We start from the raw sequence: 19,600 nt of genomic DNA on the forward strand, positions 1-19,600 counted from the left end.
GATTAGGAGTGCCTGTCTGGAGGCGTAGGGACCAAAGTTGGTCCCTTTCCCCTTAACCCCCTTTTCCAACCAGAGAAAGGAAGGAATCCAATGTGAGAGGGAGGTTAAATGAAAGAGGGAAGGATCCCACTTGACAGAGTGGGGCAGATCCCTACAAAGGAAACAGCTCAGAATGGAGCTTGGAGGGAGACTGAAAATGGACACAATACTGTTAACACCTCCCCCAAAGCTGAGAGAGGAGCAGGGAAATACCTGGAAACTAGGACTTTAATAGCCTGGATCCCACTCCCAAACTACTCTAGAATGGGAAGCCCTACCCCTTCCTGTAGGGACTTCTCCCTATTAATTAGGGTGGTTTCCTCTCCCCTTGGCTACCACATGGGCTTAGGATGGTGGTCATCCATCTGGGTTTTCAGCACATGGTTCTAAACAGGATCTGGATGAGATCCAGCTTCTTGGAGAATTATCTTGAAAACAGGGAAATATTAACTGGAGAGATGGGAGGAATGGACACCAGAAGGAAATGCAAGATTACTCAGAATGAGAAGAATCTAGATTTCCCAGAGTGGAAAGAGAGAGGAGACATTCAACAAACAACGAATATTTATTGAGCGCCCATTTATGTGCCAGGCACTGTTCTAGAACCACTCCCCCCAAAGAAAATAGAGGCAGAAAATGCAAATTCTGAGGGAGAGTAAAAGGGCAGCTGAGGAAGAAGGCTGAATGAAGGAACTGAGACGCCTGAGTGACAGACAGGGCTTGGCCTTAGGCCTCCTCTTCGGCCTCCTCACCGAAATCCTCCTCCTCTTCTGCGGTGGCGTCCTGGTACTGCTGGTACTCGGACACCAGGTCGTTCATGTTGCTCTCGGCCTCGGTGAACTCCATCTCGTCCATGCCCTCGCCCGTGTACCAGTGCAGGAAGGCCTTGCGCCGGAACATGGCCGTGAACTGCTCTGAGATACGCTTGAACAACTCCTGGATGGCCGTGCTGTTGCCGATGAAGGTGACCGCCATCTTCAGGCCGCGGGGTGGGATGTCGCACACGGCCGTCTTCACGTTGTTGGGGATCCACTCCACGAAGTAGCTGCTGTTCTTGTTCTGCACGTTGAGCATCTGCTCGTCCACCTCCTTCATGGACATCCGCCCACGGAAGACAGCAGCCACGGTGAGGTACCGGCCATGGCGGGGGTCACAGGCAGCCATCATGTTCTTGGCATCGAATACCTGCTGGGTGAGTTCGGGCACAGTGAGGGCCCGATACTGCTGGCTTCCACGGCTGGTTAGAGGGGCAAAGCCAGGCATGAAGAAGTGGAGGCGTGGGAAGGGCACCATGTTGACTGCAAGCTTGCGGAGGTCAGCATTGAGCTGGCCAGGGAAGCGGAGGCAGGTGGTCACACCGCTCATGGTGGCTGAGACGAGGTGGTTCAGGTCCCCATAGGTTGGTGTGGTCAGCTTGAGGGTGCGGAAGCAGATGTCGTAAAGGGCCTCGTTATCAATGCAGTAGGTCTCATCAGTATTCTCTACCAACTGATGGACGGAGAGGGTGGCGTTGTAGGGCTCCACCACCGTGTCGGACACCTTGGGCGAGGGCACCACACTGAAGGTGTTCATGATGCGGTCGGGATACTCTTCCCGGATCTTGCTGATGAGCAGCGTGCCCATCCCTGACCCCGTGCCACCCCCCAGCGAGTGGGTCAGCTGGAAGCCCTGCAGGCAGTCACAGCTCTCAGCCTCCTTCCGCACCACGTCCAGGACCGAGTCAACCAGCTCAGCCCCCTCTGTATAGTGGCCCTTGGCCCAGTTGTTGCCTGCCCCAGATTGACCTGGAATCAGGAGGCAAGCTTGATTAGTAAAATGTGGCACATACACAACCACGTTTCCACCTTTCAGTTTTTGGAACAATGCCTGTGGATTGATCTGTTTTCCTCCCTCACCAGTGATATATCACCCCCATAATTTACCATCTAAGGCAGCCACACCACCACCCTCCATTATATCCCAGAACACAGCCCTATAAAAACTTTCAAGCACAACAATCATTTCCTAACTCTTGCTGTCCCTTTGCAGACAAATAAATTGAATATGGTATCTACAAATATCTGTGTAACTCACCAAAAACAAAGTTGTCTGGTCTGAAGATCTGGCCAAAAGGACCTGAGCGAACAGAGTCCATGGTCCCGGGCTCTAGATCCACCAAGATGGCACGAGGAACATACTTTCCACCTACATGTAAGAATGTATAGCCGGGAAAATTAGTACATAGAAGGTAAATAAATTGGGGCTGGGTGACAGTTAGGGACCTAAACTTGTGATTCCAGGCGCTGCCACCAGGTGGCAGCAGAGCTAGCCTTTGGCAATGGGTGGTGGGAATGAGAGAGGAAGCTATCCAAAGGGAGAGGATGGACTCGTCCAAAGGGTGGAGACCCCAGAAGTGTGAGAGGAGATGAGACCGGAGCTCCTTCCCTCACCTGTGGCTTCATTGTAGTACACGGAGATGCGATCCAGCTGCAGGTCACTGTCGCCGTGGTAAGTGCCAGTGGGGTCGATGCCATGTTCATCACTGATCACCTCCCAGAACTGTGGGGAAAGAACAATGAACCGTCAACGGCTCAGGTCCCAGCCGATTATAACCCTGCCTCCACCTAACTGCCAGCCACGCCACTCCCCTAGGCACCCCCCACACCTAGGAAAGCTGCAGCTTTCACTGCTTGGAATGTGAAATGATGTCCAGCTGGAAGGGCCGGGCGATCGCAGACACCAGGCTGGGCAGAGGCAGACGACCTGATAAGGTAAGACCCCTCGCCCCCCACGCTGGGCACCGCCCCTCCACGCCGCGCACAAAGAGCCGGGGTAACCAGGGTCCGCAGTCGCCCACAAGACTAGCAAAAGCGCGCGCCCAGCCGTCGGACAAAGGGCGGGGTCGCGCGTGGGCGGGGCCGAGGCGCGAATACAGCGCGCGAGGGGCGGGACCTGGCTCTGGCTAGCGCGCCACCTGGTGGCCGGCAGGACCACAGTCCCCGCCCTGCAGGGCCCTGCCCTTCTGCTACAACGTAGCAGCCGCACTTCCTCCCCGGCTACACTGTACCCGCGCGCAAAAAAAAAAAAAAAAAAAAAAAAAAAAAAATCCCCTCTTGGTCTCGGAATTTTATCCCTTCACTAGCTTTCCCCTCTTGCTGAAAATGAGGATCCTCTTCTTTCCATTTAGTCCCGAGAGAACCTTTAGAGAAAAAAACCCTTCTCCCGCTTTCTTCTTATCCGTCCAAGCCCAAAAGGGTCTCTTGAAAGCGAAATAAAGGAAGCAAAATGAATCCAGCACATATTAGCCTTCCACCCACGGAAAACTATGGGCCTGCCCCACGGGGATCGTGGGCGCGTGGAGATCTCTATCTACTCTTTTGTAGAGGTAACGCGCAGAGTAGCCCACCCTAGAGCACCACATCCCCCCACCTTTATGGAGCCGGGCTCTGAAGCTCTCCCCCCCACAACCTTGCCCTTTCCCCCTCGGGCTTGGCCCTATGAAGACCCGCCAAGGGGGTTGGATGCACATGGGGGAACCTCGCCTTGCTTTGTCTCGGCGAGTTTCCGCATCTCCCTCCCTCCCCGGCCCTCGGACCGTTAGATCTCCTTTAAGTAAAACCTTACAGAACCTCGGTCTTCCCGCCCCCCAATCCTCAAGAATGCTTTTGATAGCTTCCCAAAATGAGTGTCAAGAAAAATAATTCTCCATTTTTCAAATGCAAATTATAGCTACAAATGTGTTATACATATAAAACTTCTTTTGGGCAAATATTGACTAAGGATGGAGACTGCAAACAGCCCACAACCATTCTTCATAATTTATCTGTACTTTTTTATTCTCAAAAAGAAGAGTTAAAAAAGGTTTAAAATCTTTACCTTAGCACCGATCTGGTTGCCACACTGGCCGGCCTGGATGTGCACGATTTCCCTCATGGTTCAAATTTAATTTTTTTTTTTTTTTTTTTTGCTCGCCTCAAGGTGTGTACGGGGCAAGAAAATATGTAATTTTTTTTCTCTGTTGCTGGTCGCAGGCTGGAAAGATGAGACGTGCCCCGGAGGTTGGAGCAGCTAAGTCCGAACGCGACGGCAGGAAGGTTCTGAGAGGGAGAAAGAAGAGGGCAGGGCGCTGGAGGGAAGGCGGGCAGGGCGGGGCGCGCGTGCGCCGGGCTGGGAGGCGGGAGAAGGCTCCCGCGCCGCACTTGCGAGACAAAGCCTCCGCGAGGCAGGCCCTGATTAGTCGATGCCGTTTAGGTAGCCTATGTCCATTGGTCTCTGCTCTGGGCGAGCGCACTCTTCTCTGGGAGTTGTAGTCCTCTATTGTTGTCCACGCTGCAAAATGAAGGGACAAATGGGTGGATACTGGCTTTAGGTTTTTGGCGTTTTTTTGAAAAATGACCTTGCCCAAGATGTCTTACCTCTATGCCTGAGTTGTTTTTTGTTTTTTTTTTAATGCAAAAAGCGAGTCGTTTCGGATCTACAGGAATTAGGAACCCTAGGGTGCCAGGCATTGGACGGTGGAGTGGGCACACCCTGAAAGCTCCCCGCTGTGGTCGCTCTTGGGAAGACAGGACTGCTTAGCTCAGCGAAAAATGGTGAGAAACGGGCACCCTGCTCTGCTATCTAACAACTGGCCCTTTGGTGACCGAAAGCATGAACTTCACTAAGCCTCTGCTTCCCCAGCTATCCCAGGAAGAAGGAGGGGATTGCCTTCCTGCTATTTCCTTGGGAGTTTTCTAATGATAATGTTTAGAATGTTTTCTAATGATAATTGCAACAGGGGCTTTGCAGGATAGAGATTTAATTGGAGGGTATGTTCAAAGAATAAATGGAATGGTTTAGAGAAGCTGATATCTTGGGATCTGTGAAGCGGGAAGTCTCCGTCCATGTAAGAGATCTGGTCCTTGGAGCAGCGTTAAAGACTGTGGTCTTGTCAAACAGAATTATGGGGTGAAATACCTGATAGAATTTCAGAGTCTTTCCAGCCTGCCCTTAGACACTTTGATGAAGTCAGTGTTTTTTCAATTTGTTTATTTCATTGACTGACCATTGCAACCTTTTAAGAGCCTCAGAATTGAAATTTTAAAATGGGGAGGGGGGAATTCATGGGAGAAAATTGGATGGGCTCAAATCAGAGTGGCATGCTTCTCAGGGATTAACGCACTTGATAGATACTAAGTGTCCACCAAACCAGAAGCTAGGGATACAAATATGATTATGAATTAGTTCCCTGGCCTCCAAGATCTTGCAATTTGGTGAGAAGTGTATACACAATAAAGTGTGGTAAGTACTGTAACAGACGACATGTGATATCAAGGTCATCATTGTTAATTCACATTGAATTCAACACATCTCTCAGTCATCTTTTAAAGAACATCAAGTTGTATAAGACCCCTCTATCCACTTAGAATGTTTTATGTTTGAGGGCATGATCACAATGAAAGTAGTTAATTTGTGGTAGTGGAGAGTTCAGAATTTAAAATCGGAATTTAAAATTGTTTTAATTTGTCTCTACCTTACCTTAGCTGTAGGAACGTAGCTAAGTTATTTAACTTCGCAGAACTTCAATCTCCTCTGTAAAATCTACTTCTGCCGATTTGATTGTTGTGGTCAGAATGGAGTAACGAAAGCAAAAGGACTTTCTAGATTATATACACGTCAAAATTGTTACCATCCTCTTGTCTTAGTATGAGATAAATAAGTGATTTTATCATCCTTTCTTCAGTTCTTGGAAGAACTCGGTCAGCCTTTAAGATGGTTAGCAAAACGGTTCACTTTTGGCCTAGGGATCTTTGTTTTAGGAAAATGACCTCAAACGACTATCAGGGCTGTATTCTCAGGGAGGAAATGACATGACTTTACTAAACGAGCCAAATCAAAAGGAAATGAACTTCTATCACAGTGAGAAGTCCTCAAGCGCCACGCCTGAGGGCTGTTCTCCAAATTGCAGCCTCAGGCCACGACTGCAACCCGCAACCCATTTTCATTTATGAGTCAGCAACCACCATGTCTGGGAAGACCTAGGAAGGGCGCTCTGGCCGCACTAGGTGCGCCGGGCGACGACGATGGAAAGCCCCTCTAGGCGCTGCCGGCAGGGAGACTCTCTGGTCGTAGCTGGGATGTGTGCGCGGGAAGGGGGCGGTGGACGGTGAAGAGGTAGTGGGCGGCCCCTTGGAGCTGCCCAATTGAGGTGCGCTATTCTGTGCGCGCACGCGACCTCCGCCTCTCAACCGATCTCAGTCTCCCGGGGAAAGCCAGCTCTTTGAGCCGGAAGTGGGCGGCAGGAGGCGGGGCTTTGACTTGCCCACGCATTGGGAGGCTTCGTCAATCGGCTTGCAGCAGGGCTGTGAAAGACAGCGGCCGGAACCAATCACCGAATAGGCTCCGACTACAGCGCTCGCGCCCCTCGGTTCGCGACCGTTATTGGTGGCGCGCGCGGGGACTCAAAGTAGGTGAGTTGTTGGGGGCTTCTCCCGCCGCTCCCCGGGTGCCATCTTGGTTCTCCCGGAGGGCGGGAGGGGCGTGCCTTGGGTACGACTGGGAGGAGGAGACTAGGAAATTTTCTTTTCGGATTATAATACTCATCCTTAATTGACTCCCCGCCCAGAGTTTAGGTATGAAGTCACTGGGAGACCGCTGGGCCTGGAGGGAACCCACCGCGGTGGGGATCAAAGGGGGTTACCTATTGGATTGGAGCCAAGGGTCACAGGCATCCGCTGAGTCTCCATTGGAGGCTTCCTACTTTCCGTGTCAACGGTTTCGCCCTAGGGTGGCATCTCTAAGTGAATTCCACTCTTGCTGTTTTGAGTTTTCATCTGCTTTCATTGATTCTTCAGTAGACTATGGTGTAACCTCCAGGAGGGCAGGGTTAGTTTTATGTTTGGTTCATGAATGTATATCCCTAATACTTCTAATGGTGCCCGGTGCAGAATAACTACTGTTGAGAGAATATGATGGGCCCTAGGAAAAAAAATCAGTTTTGATGGTCCAATTCTCCGGGAGGGGTTGGGGAATGAAAGCAGAAATAGAAAGTAATGGTTATGTAATAATATAGTAAGAAGTGTCAGGATAGGTGCAAGTCCATTGACCACCGTGGAACATGTGAATACAGCAGGAACACCAGTAAGCAGAGAAGACTCCTGGAAAGGCTTTACTGAGGAAGTGACGTTTGAACTGAATCGGAAAGGATGGGTAGGAGTTGGACCAGAAAGCTATGAGCAACCGGCCAAGGAGTTGGTTTAAGGCACGCAGATATGGGGGACAATGGGGACAGTGTGTTCAAAGATTGGGGAGAAGGTCCATGTGGCTGAACTTGTAGGCTTTGGTGGGCAGGGAATACATTGCAGGACATGAGGTTCAGATTGTGGAGGCTCTTGCTAAGGAGTTTAGATTTTGTTTTATGCCATACGCCTGGAAAGACATCAAGGAATATTAAACAGAGGAGAGACATAATCTGGGTGATCTTGGGCAAGTTCTTAACCCAACTGTGTTGCAGTTTCTTTATCTGAGATATAGAAGATAAATAATACTTTACAGGGTTCTTGTGATAATTAAATGAGTCAGTTGAGTCTGATCACACTGAGATGGTCTGATAAAATGTAAAAAGCATGGGCTTTGCAGCCAGAGCACATTTATTCCTACCTTTCCACTTACCTGATATGTCATCCTGAACAAATACTTAATATTTTTAGCCTTAGTTTCCTAAATGCCTGCCTTGTATGGCTACTATGCTTGACCATAATAAAATGTTTGGCAAAATTTAGCTCCCTTTAACATGGTGTTTTTCAAACTGAATGGCAACCCAATAGTGGATATTAAATCAATTTAGTGAGTTGCAAATCGACATTTAAAAATAGAATAGAAAAAAAGAATAACATGAAAACTAGCTGTGTATTGCATATAATAAGGCTAACCATTGTTTCTGAAAACATTTGTCTATATAAATAAGTTTGTGTGTTTGTACATACAGAGATTCTCCCAAGTTACGATTGTTTGGCTTAGGATTTTTGGACTTTACAATATGGCAAAAATGATACACATAATAAATTACATGAGATACTGAACACTTTATTATAAAATAGGCTTTGCGTTAGATGATTTTGCTCAAGTGTAGTCTGATGTATGTTCTGAGTACATAAAAGGTAAGCTAGGCTCAGCTGTGATGTTCAGTAGGTTAGGTGTATTAAATGCATTTTTTACATAGGATATTTTCAACTTACGATGGGTTTATTGGGATGTAACTACATTGTAAGTCGAGGAACATCTGTTTGTGAACTTGGGACCTGATAAAATTTATTTCTTATTCTGTGTCATGATCAAAAATATTTTTTCAGTGCTTCAGATGGTTAACAACAAAATGCTTGGCATAAAGTGAAGCTTCAACTTCCATAGCTATCCAGGTTTGCCCCCAGTTGTGAGTCTCCTCTCCGAGACTGTGTGTGTGAACCAATGTTAGATGATGATGCTGCTAATGTGTTTCCTTCCCAGATCATGGAGGACACTCAGGCTATTAACTGGGAGGCTGAAGAAGAGGAAGAGACAGAGAGGCCCAGTGAATCCTTGGGGTGTATCTTGGAGCCCTTAGGGCGACTGCATCTCTTTAGTAGTGCCCACGGACCAGAAAAAGGTCAGGCAGTATTTGGGTGCTGAAGTACTGGTCTGTGGGGAGGTAGTTGGAGGGTTGTAAGAAGCTTTTATTTATTTTTATTTATTCATTTTTTATTTCCCCCCCTTCTTCCGCCTCCCCCCCCCCCCCCACTATGGTTCAAGCCCTTATTTCTCAGTCTGGTTGTGTAGGACACAGCTCCCTGGCCCATGCTGGTGTTATGACCCTTGCGCTTCCAGCCCCTTCTGAGACAATCAGTCGCCAGTTGTCTGTCAGCCGCTCAGAGCAGCTCTTTCTGGCTGCCGGCCACTCACACTGGCCACCAGCCACTCATGGCAGCACACGGTAGCCCAGCTGCAGAGAGAGCTGTTGTTCACAATCTTAGCTATAGAGGGCGCAGCTCACTGGCCCATGTGGGACTCGAACCCTCGACCTTGGCGTTAGGAGCACCATCTGCCTGAGCAACTGCAATGGCCCCATAAGAAGCTTTTATATACTACACATACACACACACACACTCACACTCACACTCACACTTACACAAGGTCGAACAATTAAGTTCACGAATTCAACCTAGAAAAAGTGCTACATATCTCCTTGTTGAATATCACTACGGTCACCTTCAAAGTCCTCCCCTTGGGAAGCTATGCACCAACACCAGCACCTAGTCCACCCCTCAAAGCAATTTTGGAACTTTTTCTGGAATGGTCATCAGAGCTATTGTCATATTACCTTTGATGTCCTGAATATCATCAAAATGTCTTCCTTTCAATATTTCCTTTATCTTCTGGTAAAGAAAGAAGTCATTGGGGGCCAGATCAGGTGAGTAGGGAGGGTGTTCCAATACAGTTATTTGTTTTCTAAAAACTCCCTCACAGACAGTGCCATGTGAGCTGGTGCATTGTCGACATGCAAAAGCCTTGAACTGTTGGCGAAAATTCAGGTTATCTAACTTTTTCACTCAGCCTTTTCAGCACTTCCAAATAGTAAACTTGGTTAACTGTTCAGTTGCTACAAATTCATAATGAATAATCCCTCTGATATCAAAAAAGTTAGCTGGTTAGCTCAGTTGGTTAGAGCATGGTGCTAATAACACCAGGGTTGCCAGTTCAGTCGCGGCATGGGCCACTGTGAGCTGTGCCCTCCTTAAAAAAAAAAAAAAAGTTTGGCAACGTGTTGCAACAAGCTCATGAACTTAATCTTCCGACTTTTTTTTTTTTTTGAGGAGATCTGAAAATTTTTTTTACTGGGAATGGAGAAGAGGGGACCGACTGAATTGCTTGTTCCAGGCAAATGCTCTGGACTCACTGTAGGTGACTTTACTTTGGTAGGAAAAGAGGAAAAGAGGGAGAGATTTAAATAAAAATCCAGCATGGTCTAAAAATGGGTAGTGGTGATAATGGCGCAACAGTGTGAATGTACTTAATGCCACTGAGCTATACACTTAAAAACGGTTAAAATGATATATATTATGTATATTTTATGACAAAAAAATCTGGTATGGATGGGTATTGACTATGAATAATGCATTGCATATGTTCTTTAATACCTAGATGTCCTAGAGCCTTTTATTCCTCGGTTGCATGTGAGGACCTTGAGTGAGTAGTGGGGTGCTTGACAGGAACATTTTCCTAGTAGCAGGCCAGGACCGTGGCCTTTGAATCTCTCTACCTCTCTAATTCTTAGATTTCCCACTCTACCTCGGAAAGAATGTAGTAGGCCGAATGCCTGATTGCTCGGTGGCCCTGCCCTTTCCATCCATCTCCAAACAACATGCAGTGATTGAAATCCTGGCCCGGGACAAGGCACCTGTCCTACGGGATTGTGGGAGCCTCAATGGTACTAAAATCCTGAGGCCTCCTAAGGTCCTGAGCCCTGGGGTGAATCATCGTCTGAGGGACCAGGACTTGGTTGTCTTTGCTGACTTGCCCTGCCAATACCATCGCCTGGATGTCCCCTTGCCCTTTGTCTCCCGTGGCCACCTAACTGTAGAGGAGACACCCAGGGTACAGGGAGGAACTCAACCCCAGGGGCTCCTGTTGGCTGAGGACTCGGAAGAGGAAATAGGTAAGTATGTGTATTGGGAGCGTGGGTGAGGAGATGGGGATGGTGAGTGTAAAACTGTCGTCTTACTCCTTTCTACTCTTGACAGATCCTCTTTCTGAAAGGTGTGTGGTGAAAGAACCAAGGACCACGTTCTCCCCTATGGCAACAATAGTTCCAGAGAGGTGAGTGCTGAAGGGCTGGACACCTGAGTCTTCAGAAGGAGGAGGAACCAGGGTCTGGAGGGTCCATCTTTAAGAGAGAGAATTATCGTGGAAGTGGGGGCGGGGAACGACACGTACTCTTTCACTCAGCTGAATTTTTCTTGAGTACCTTTCATGTGCCAAGTGGAGAACTAATTGCTGGAGCTAGAAAAACAAGTACTTCTTGTCTCTGTCCTCAAGGAGCTCCCAGTTGAGTCAGGTGTCCCTTCCTGAGAAACAGTCTATACACTCTTTCTCTTCTCTTCCCTTCATAGTGATGAAGAGGGGCCTTCCCCTGCCCCAGATGGCCCTGGGCCACCTTTGGCCTTCAACTTGGACAGTGACACAGATGAGGAAGAAAGTCAGCAGCCAGCAGCCGGGGAGGCCTCCTCAGCTGCCACTGCAAAGACTGAACAGCCTAAAGCTGTTGTAACTGAAATCCAGCTTAAAAAGGATCAGTGTTCAGTGAAGGAGGGAAACAATGACACAAAAGTCAAGAGGGATGAAAGGAATGGGGTGGTCCCAGTTGGGGTGATTCTGGAGAGGAGCCAACCTGCTGGGGAGGACAGTGAGACAGATGTGGATGATGAGAGCAGGCCTCCAGGAAGGACAGTAGAGGTCCATCTGGAAAAAGCCCAGCCCTCTGGCTCCACAGACAGTGACACTGACGTGGAAGAAGAGGGGGTCCCCGCGACCCCAGCTGTGGTTCCTAGGAAAAAGAGACAAGTGTTCCATGGAGTTAGTACAGAGAGTCCTGGGGGACCTGGCCTGGCACATCTTCAAGAGAGCCCGGCTAGTAGCGATACAGATGTGGAGGAGGGTGCAGCCCCGCTGATGGCCCCCCTGGAGAGAAGCCGAGGCCCCGTGGTGACCCGCAGCAACATGGATGACGGGGAGGAAGTCTCAGCAGCACTCGCTTTGGCGTGTCTGAAAGAGAGCCGCACCGCCGTGTGGAGCAGAGGTACAGGTGTGGAAGGGGCCGGAGCCAGGCCAGTGGCCCTCCTGGAGCGAAGCCATACTTCTGTTGGGACAGACAGTGACACTGACGTGGAGGAGGAAAAGAGAGAATCTGTTCCCAAGGGTCACACAGACAAAGCACATTCAGAAAAGAGCCAAACTCATTTCAGGGACTGTGATATAGAGATGGAGGAAGATAAGAGCTCACCTGAAGTCAACCTGGAGAGAAGCCAAGCCTCCACGACAGTGGGCATGAACACACAAGTGGAAGAGGAAGTCCCACCAGGGCCAGCTGTCACGCTGTGGGAGAAGCGTCCAACAAATGTGGAAGCAGAAGGGGGCCCAACAAAGCTGCCTGGGGGACATCTAGAGGAAGTCCAGCCTCCTCCAGGTGGGAACTGTGAAACATGCTGAGGGGGGTATATCCTTAGCAGCTCCAGCAGTGGCAGGTACAAGACAGGGTCAGCTTCCAGCAGAAGGGATGTTGGGACGGAATGGGCTGCAGGAGAGCTCTAAGGCGGGGCCAGGGTGGTTACCTGTAGCACAAGTGGGGCAGGACCTCCTCCCTGTCTCGAGGGAGAACCTAACAGATACGGTGGTTGACACAGGTACTCCAGGGGAACCCACCCAGCTGCAGAGAGAGGGAGCCCAGCCCCCCACAGAAAGTGGGAGAGAACCACATGTGGACATGATCAGAGACTCTGGAGACAACTGTGATGGTAAGTGCTGGCCTGCCTTTCACCCCTTGACCCTTAAGGTGAAAGCTTATAGGGAGTCTTAGTTCATTCAAGCTGCTATAACAAAATACCACAGAGTGGATGGCTTATGAACAACAAACGTTTATTTCTCACAGTTCTAAATGCTGGCAAGTGCAAGATCAAGGCGCCAGCAAATTCAGTGTCTGGTGAGGCCCTGCTTCCTTGTTCATAGTGGCCATCTCACCGTATCCTCATGGCAGAAGGGCACAAGGGTGCTTTCTGGGGTCCCTGTTGTAAGGACACTAATCCCATTTATGAGGACTCCACCCTCATGACCTAAGCACTGCTCAAGGGCACCACTTCCTAATACCATCACTTTGGAGATTAGGTTTCAATATAAGGGTTTTGGGGGGAATACAAACATTCAGTTCATTGCATACGGGTTTGGATTGGGGAGAGAATAGTAGGAAAAAAGTAAGGAGTTACGGGTCAAATATGATTTTTTATTATCCTATATTCCTCCCCCAACAGATTCTAAAGATCTGGACCTACAAGCTACCCAGTGCTTTGTGGAGACAGAGAATCAGAGCCTGGAAGGTGAGGACTTCTCCATCAGAGGGATACTGGTGCAAGCAGGAGGTGAGAGATTAGACTGGTGGTCCTCGAAGGGTGTGAGAGCTGGCATGGGCAGGGCTGGAGACTGAGAATGGGCCTTTGAGTTCTGCGGAGGAGCTGTGCTTAGGCCATCTTTTCCTGTGCAGCAGTCCAGAGCATGGAGGATGAACCCACCCAGGCTTTCGTACCCCAAGAGCCTGGCCCTTCCTATTGCAGCTCCCAGGACCCAGGTATAAGAAACTGCCCTCCTCTGTGGCCCTAACTTAGCATCCTTGTTTTATCCCTCTACATGTTTCTTTTCATATTCTTCAATAATTTTGCTGATGTTTCTCTATCTCATTAGAAAAAAAAAAGCCAATTAAGTTGGACCCATAGAGCAGTTAGTCTAACATAAGTTTTAAGAGGCTACTGTGAGAGCTTTTATATGAAGGTATGGTCTTACTTTTTGAGACAAATATTAGATGTTACAACTATCCTCATTATTCCCAGCTTTCCTTTAATGACCCATATAGATTTATTGTTCATGAATATATCTTAATCCTATCCTATTCTGTCTCTCTCTCTCTCACTCTCACTCTGACTCGACTTCAGGCGCTCTGGATGAGCCATGGGAGATCTTGCCTACACAGCCATTCTGCCCAAAGGAGTCAGAGGACTCTGAGACCCAGCCCATTGCTGCCCACCTTGAGGCCCTTGGATCTTGCCCCTCTCCACCTAGGGCACCTCCTCGAGACCAGCATCCAGAAAGCCCAGTTCACACAGAGCCATTGAGGATTCATGGCAGAGGGATGCAGAGTGTGGAGAAAGGCATGCGTACACCAAGAGAAATAGCAGAGAGGGTGACCCCCAGAGAGGGCCATTGGAGAGGGAAAGCAAGAAACTGCCACCAAAAGGAGAGAAGATGTGATGGGAGAGGAAGAATTAACTCGGGTGATGCAAGACAGGGAGAGAAAACAGGCGTTGGCTAGAGCTACTCAGAGACAAGAATCTGATAAAACGGTGAAAAGTGCAAGTACAGGAAAGTATATGGAGAATGTGAAGATAGAAATTGAGACACCCACGGAACTACAAAAGAAAAGGATAGTAAGGCAGACTTTTGTAAGAGAAATAGTTGAGAGAGAAGCAGAGAAACTGGCACCAGATGGGCTAGAGGTCAACGTACCCAAAGTGACGCTGGAGGGAGGCTCCTGGAGAGGGCACACAGCGTGGGGGAGCCAGGCCCAGAAAGGGCAGGCCTCCAGTCCAGCAGCAGGGCCTGAAGTCGGGACAGGGGACCTTCAGGGACTAGCTTCAACCCTGGTAGCTTCTGGGAGCCAGTCAGGTGGAGAAAGGGGAGCCCCAGGAGGCAGGGGGACCCACAGTACTACCTAGCCCTTGTGACACTCATCCCCTCGGTAACTGCTTAGACCTCACTCATATTGTCATTACTTTCTGTCTAGGCCACTTGAACTACAAGATGCCACCTGCTGAGAAGGCTTCTAGGGTGAGAGCTGCTTTCTCTACCTCCCCCCACTCCACAAGTCACATCTGCATCCCCTCCACTGCCCTCCCCACGCTGTCTTCCATTTTCACACTCCTTAGTTGGCTTCTGTCCCTTTACCTTGGCACCTGTTGTTTTCAATATGTCTGTTTCCCAAGTTCTGTCTCCCTCTACCTGACTCAGAAAGAAAGTCCCTTTCTTTGTGTTCCTTCCGTCTTTTCCCAGCTGTCCGTCATCCGTGTACTGAGGACACTGTAGTGGTGGTGTGGGGTGACATCTGTGGGCAAGAAGACGACTTCCTCCCCGGGCAGCTCCCAGTCTAACAGGAGATGGTCATAAACAGAGCAATGCCAGTGTGCACACTCTAACCCTAAACATGTCTCCAGAACAGTATCCAGTCCTATCTTCCCCCTGCCTCTCCCTCCCTCACTTGCTTCTCTTTCTCCCCAGGGTGATCCAGAACCCCTAGGTGCTTATCTGCCTCCGACAGGACCTGAAGCCGCAGCCCCACTCCCAGACCTTCTCATTTCTCAGAGCCAAAAACATCCTACACCTCAGCCCCTCTGTTCTCCCTCTTCACCTTTAGAGCCGCCCATTCCCAGAACCAGGCAAAAGAGGAGTCAGGAAGCTCCAGAGACTCCCTTATCCTCAGAGCTGGACCCTCTCCATGCAAAACCCAAAGTCAGGCCCCGAGGATCCTCCAGGATGACACCCTCTCCAGTTTCTTCTATAGCCTTGGAGCCCCACCCCACTACCCCCACAGACCAGCCCATCAGCCCTGAGCCCACATCTTGGGCCACTCGGAGAAGGACACATAGGTCCCCTGCACCAGTTGTCCTCACAGCCCCTGAGCTACAATCTTCCACCACCAAAGACCAGCCTGTCACTCCCCAAAATACATCTCGGGCCAGTCGGGGCAGGACACATAGATCTTCTGTCAAGACACCTGTCACCCCCAAACCCACATCTCGGGCCACTCAAGGCAGGACACATAGATCTTCTGTCAAGACACCTGTCACCCCCAAACCCACATCTCGGGCCACTCGGGGCAGGACACATAGATCTTCTGTCAAGATACCTGTCACCCCCAAACCCATATCTCGGGGCAGGACACATAGGTCCCCTGTCAAGATCCCTGAACCGATTGTCCCCACAGCCCCTGAGCTCCAGCCTTCCACCCTTACAGACCAGCTTGTCACCCCCAAACCCACATCTCGGGCCAGTCGGGGCAGGACACATAGATCTTCTGTCAAGACACCTGTCACCCCCAAACCCATATCTCGGGGCAGGACACATAGGTCCCCTGTCAAGATCCCTGAACCAATTGTCCCCACAGCCCCTGAGCTCCAGCCTTCCACCCTTACAGACCAGCTTGTCACCCTCAAACCCACATCTCGGGCCACTCGGGGCAGGACACACAGGTCCTCTGTCAAGACCGACCAACCAATTGAATCCGCAGCCCCTGACCTTGAACCTTCCACTCCCACAGACCAGTCTATTCCCCCTGAGCCCACCCCTCAAGCCAATTGCAGCAGGAGGCCAAGGGCCACTAGGAAGCATGGGTTGCTTGCAGCTCCCATTGTCCACAACCTCTGCTCTGCACCCCCTGAACCTGACTCCCACTCCTCAAGGACCCGCAGGCGAGGAGCAGTGAGAGCAGCTGAGTCCCTTAGGACCCTTCCTGAGCCTGCCTTTGCCCAGCTTCCTGGGGCTGCCACTCGTGCTCCTCAGATCCAAAAGGTAGAAGCAACAGGTAGATACAGGTCCACTCCAGAGCCCCAGCCTAAGGCCTTTCAAAACCACAAGAGGCCTTTAGGGACTGTGGATTCACCCTCACTTCAGAAACGGCTCCAAAGAGGGGACATCCCCCAGAAGACAGAATTCCTCAAGAAAGAGGTGAGGAGAGGCCTGGGGCCATGGAGCTGGGAAAGGGCTTGGGCCCAAAAACTCCACCGTGATCCTTCTCAATCCCAGGATGAAGTGATCCCAGGACCAGGCAAGAGAAAGAGAGACCAGGCCGAGGAGGAGCCCAAGGGAATGCTGAGCCGCAGCCTCCGACGGAGCAAACCTAACCACGAGTCCACAGCCCCCAAAGTAGGAGAGAACGGTCATGGGGCTTTGTGGGAGGAGACCCAGGGGACGTGGGAGATGGGCACTGATGGCACTGGTTGTTGTGACCAGCTCAGGCTAACCCCCTCCGCAGGTGCTCTTCACAGGAGTAGTGGATGCCCATGGAGAGCGAGCAGTGCTGGCCCTGGGGGGAAGTCTTGCCAGCTCCGTGGCAGAGGCGTCCTACCTGGTGACTGATCGAATCCGCCGGACAGTCAAGTTCCTGTGTGCCCTGGGGCGGGGAATCCCTATCCTTTCCCTGCACTGGCTGCACCAGGTGAGAGGCCAGCAGATGAGGACAGACCAATAGAGAGTGACAGAAGAAGACTGCTCACCTAGCACTCTAGACAGTGGTGGGAGGAGGAGGGGCAGGAAGGAAGGGGTGAGTAAGGCAGAAGGCTTAATTCTAAAGACACTTTTTGACTTCTGGGGTAGCAGTGGTGTCTTACGCTACCACTAAGCTGTCGCAGTGGCTGCCTCTGGTGAAAGAAGTCACACCAGAGGAAGAAGGGTTACTAAATTAGGCCAGATTTCGCTAACTGGAAATAGTATAACAGTGCTGCTTCCTGGAGGAGAAGGACCTGGAGCATGAGTGGATTCCCTTATGCTACACTCTGTTTTGTCTTATAATGACAACAAAATGTACACTTGGGGAAAAACCTTTCAGTGTATGAATTCTGTGAAGCTAAGTTTCCTGTTAAAGTAGAATGCTTTGAAGAGGCATTGTAAATTCCATTTTTGTAAGGTAATCATGATTATCCTGGGAAAAAGAACAGTTCTTTGAAGACTAAATAAAGGTGTTTTTGGTTAAAAAAAACACTTTGTGTTCCCCATAAATGCGAGGCAGCAGAGCTGGAGGGCAGGCCTGAGCTCTGACACTGACTCCTGTCCTCAGTCCCGCAGGGCCGGTCGCTTCTTGCCCCCAGATGACTATGTGGTGACTGACCCTGAGCAGGAGAAGAACTTTGGCTTCAGCCTCCGAGATGCCCTGAGCCGCGCTCGGGAACGAAGGCTGCTGGAGGTGAGAGGCTGTCCTCCCATGCTCCAGCCCTCCCTCCAGAAGTTTCCCAACAGTCCACTGCCTCCACCATCTTCTTCCCCTTAGGGCTATGAGATTCATGTGACCCCTGGAGTCCAGCCTCCTCCAGCTCAGATGGGAGAGATCATCAACTGCTGTGGAGGCACTGTCCTACCCAGCATGCCCCGCTCCTACAAGGTACGTTCTGGGTCTGCGGAGGTGGCAGCCCAAGTGGCTGGGACGGGAAAGGGCTGGAAGACAAAATGGAGGTACAGGTGGGAATATAGGGCGTGGGAGGGTGAGAGAAGACTATGATACAGAAAGAGATAGGAAAGGGAATAGGTCTGCTGATTCCAAGTGGACTTAGTTTTTTTTTGTAGTTTTAAAAATTGCAAATATACCCAAAAGGAGAGAGAAGAATGCAGTGAACCTCCAGATACCAATCCCTCAGAGTCAACAGGTTAATTTAGATTTTGCTACATATGCTCTATCTATGCCTTTTTTTCTTCAGTTTCTTTACTGAAATATTTTAAAGGAAAGTGCAAACATCGTATTATTTCCTCCTACATACTAAAAATGCACATCTCTAAGAAATATGTACATTTTCTTACATAAACACAATGGCATTATTGACCCATAACAAAATTAACAATAGTTTCTCGGTCATTTTCTCATACTCCATTAATCAAATTTCTCCAGTTGTCTGAAAATAGCTTTTTACGGTTCATTTCAGGATGTACAAAGGTCTGTGTGTTGCTGCAGTTGTTACATCTCTTAACTCTCTTTTACTCCAGGGCGTCCCCGCAGCCCGCCCAGCCTTTTTATGCCTTTGACTTCCTGCAGCAACTAGGGCAGCTGTCCTTTTAGAATGTTCCTCAGTCTGGATTTTTCTGCTTGCTCCCTGTTGTGTCATTTATCTTATTCATCTACTATATTTCCTGTAAATTATGGTTAATCTGGAAGGCTTCAATAAATTCAGGTCCAACTTTCTGGAGAGAGTGCTTCATAGACAATGCAGTGTGCTTCGTGTGGCTTCCTATCTGGAGCCTACTGTCTTAGCGATGCTAAAACTGATGAGTGGGCCCTATGCCTATTTCTAGGGGACTTTCCCCCTGACTTTCTTTCTGTGCTCTCTGTCTTCCTCAGCCTCGGAGAGTTGTGGTCACGTGCTCCCAAGACGTCCCTCGATGCTCCATTCCATTTCGGGTTGGGCTACCGGTCCTCTCACCTGAGTTCCTGCTGACAGGGGTGCTGAAGCAGGAAGCCAAGCCAGAGGCCTTTGTCCTCTCCACGTTGGAAATGTCATCCACCTGAAAACCCCACCACAGACCAATAAAAGTATTAGAAAATATTTCGGAGAAAAAACTTAGGGCTTTGAAAAGAAGTGGGGTGTACTGATAGGAGGCTTATGGGAAAACAAAGATAGGGAGATTGGGAGCCACAGATTTTCTTAAATGGCCATATAAAGTAGGCTAACCTCGTGCTCAGATGTCTTAAGTGGTTCTCATCTCTAGGTGGACTGATGTACTTACTGCTTGGTGGTACACACAGTGTCCTGCCTCCCATTTGGAAGCCATCTCGCTTCCTCTTTAATTAATGGGGTTCTTAATTATCCTCCAAAAGATAGTGGAAACAATTTTGGTGTCAGGAACTTGAAGGATGTGAGTAAAGTTGAGGGTGGAGTTATGGAATGCTACTAAAATATTTTCCTCTGTCCTGGCCCCATCTTGTTAGATGCATCCGTTAGCTTTGACTTTGAGTAAGTCTTTGCACTTTTCTGGCCTGCTTTTCCAGTATTTATAAAATTAGAGCTTAGGTTTAACTTCTATGATAAATAAATATTCACTCTGTGCCTTA

General features: G+C 49.5%; 2 protein-coding genes across 17 annotated transcripts; one reads left to right on the forward strand and one right to left on the reverse strand.

Annotated features, from left to right (window-relative positions):
* Window positions 1–585: 585 nt before the first annotated feature.
* TUBB (tubulin beta class I) lies at window positions 586–4,130 on the reverse strand. Its single transcript, XM_019717367.3, has 4 exons — window positions 3,895–4,130; window positions 2,469–2,577; window positions 2,113–2,223; window positions 586–1,823 (listed from the first exon to the last, which is right to left on the reverse strand). Exons 1-4 carry the CDS (start codon window positions 3,949–3,951, stop codon window positions 766–768), a joined length of 1,335 nt encoding a protein of 444 aa, XP_019572926.1. The 5' UTR covers window positions 3,952–4,130; the 3' UTR covers window positions 586–765.
* A 152-nt stretch (window positions 4,131–4,282) lies between these two features.
* Window positions 4,283–19,600, forward strand: MDC1 (mediator of DNA damage checkpoint 1). 16 transcript variants are annotated; one of them, XM_074332626.2, is made up of 16 exons: window positions 4,283–4,610; window positions 8,503–8,641; window positions 10,307–10,687; window positions 10,773–10,848; window positions 11,142–12,214; window positions 12,432–12,542; window positions 13,053–13,118; window positions 13,283–13,366; window positions 13,728–13,943; window positions 14,576–14,619; window positions 15,067–16,512; window positions 16,591–16,710; window positions 16,820–17,002; window positions 17,621–17,746; window positions 17,831–17,941; window positions 18,890–19,600. In XM_074332626.2, the coding sequence occupies exons 1-16, from the start codon at window positions 4,608–4,610 to the stop codon at window positions 19,055–19,057; spliced, it is 4,347 nt and encodes a 1,448-aa protein (XP_074188727.2). In that variant the 5' UTR covers window positions 4,283–4,607; the 3' UTR covers window positions 19,058–19,600. The 16 variants fall into 16 exon arrangements, with proteins under 16 accessions (XP_074188727.2, XP_074188725.2, XP_074188730.2 ...); XM_074332624.2 differs by having other exon boundaries at window positions 4,284–4,610; window positions 13,053–13,160; XM_074332625.2 differs by lacking the exon at window positions 4,283–4,610 and adding an exon at window positions 4,622–6,467 and having other exon boundaries at window positions 13,053–13,160.

This window comes from Rhinolophus sinicus, chromosome 2 (genome assembly GCF_057876585.1).
Source record: "Rhinolophus sinicus isolate RSI-liver-muscle chromosome 2, RSI-T2T, whole genome shotgun sequence".
Classification (NCBI taxonomy): domain Eukaryota; kingdom Metazoa; phylum Chordata; class Mammalia; order Chiroptera; family Rhinolophidae; genus Rhinolophus; species Rhinolophus sinicus.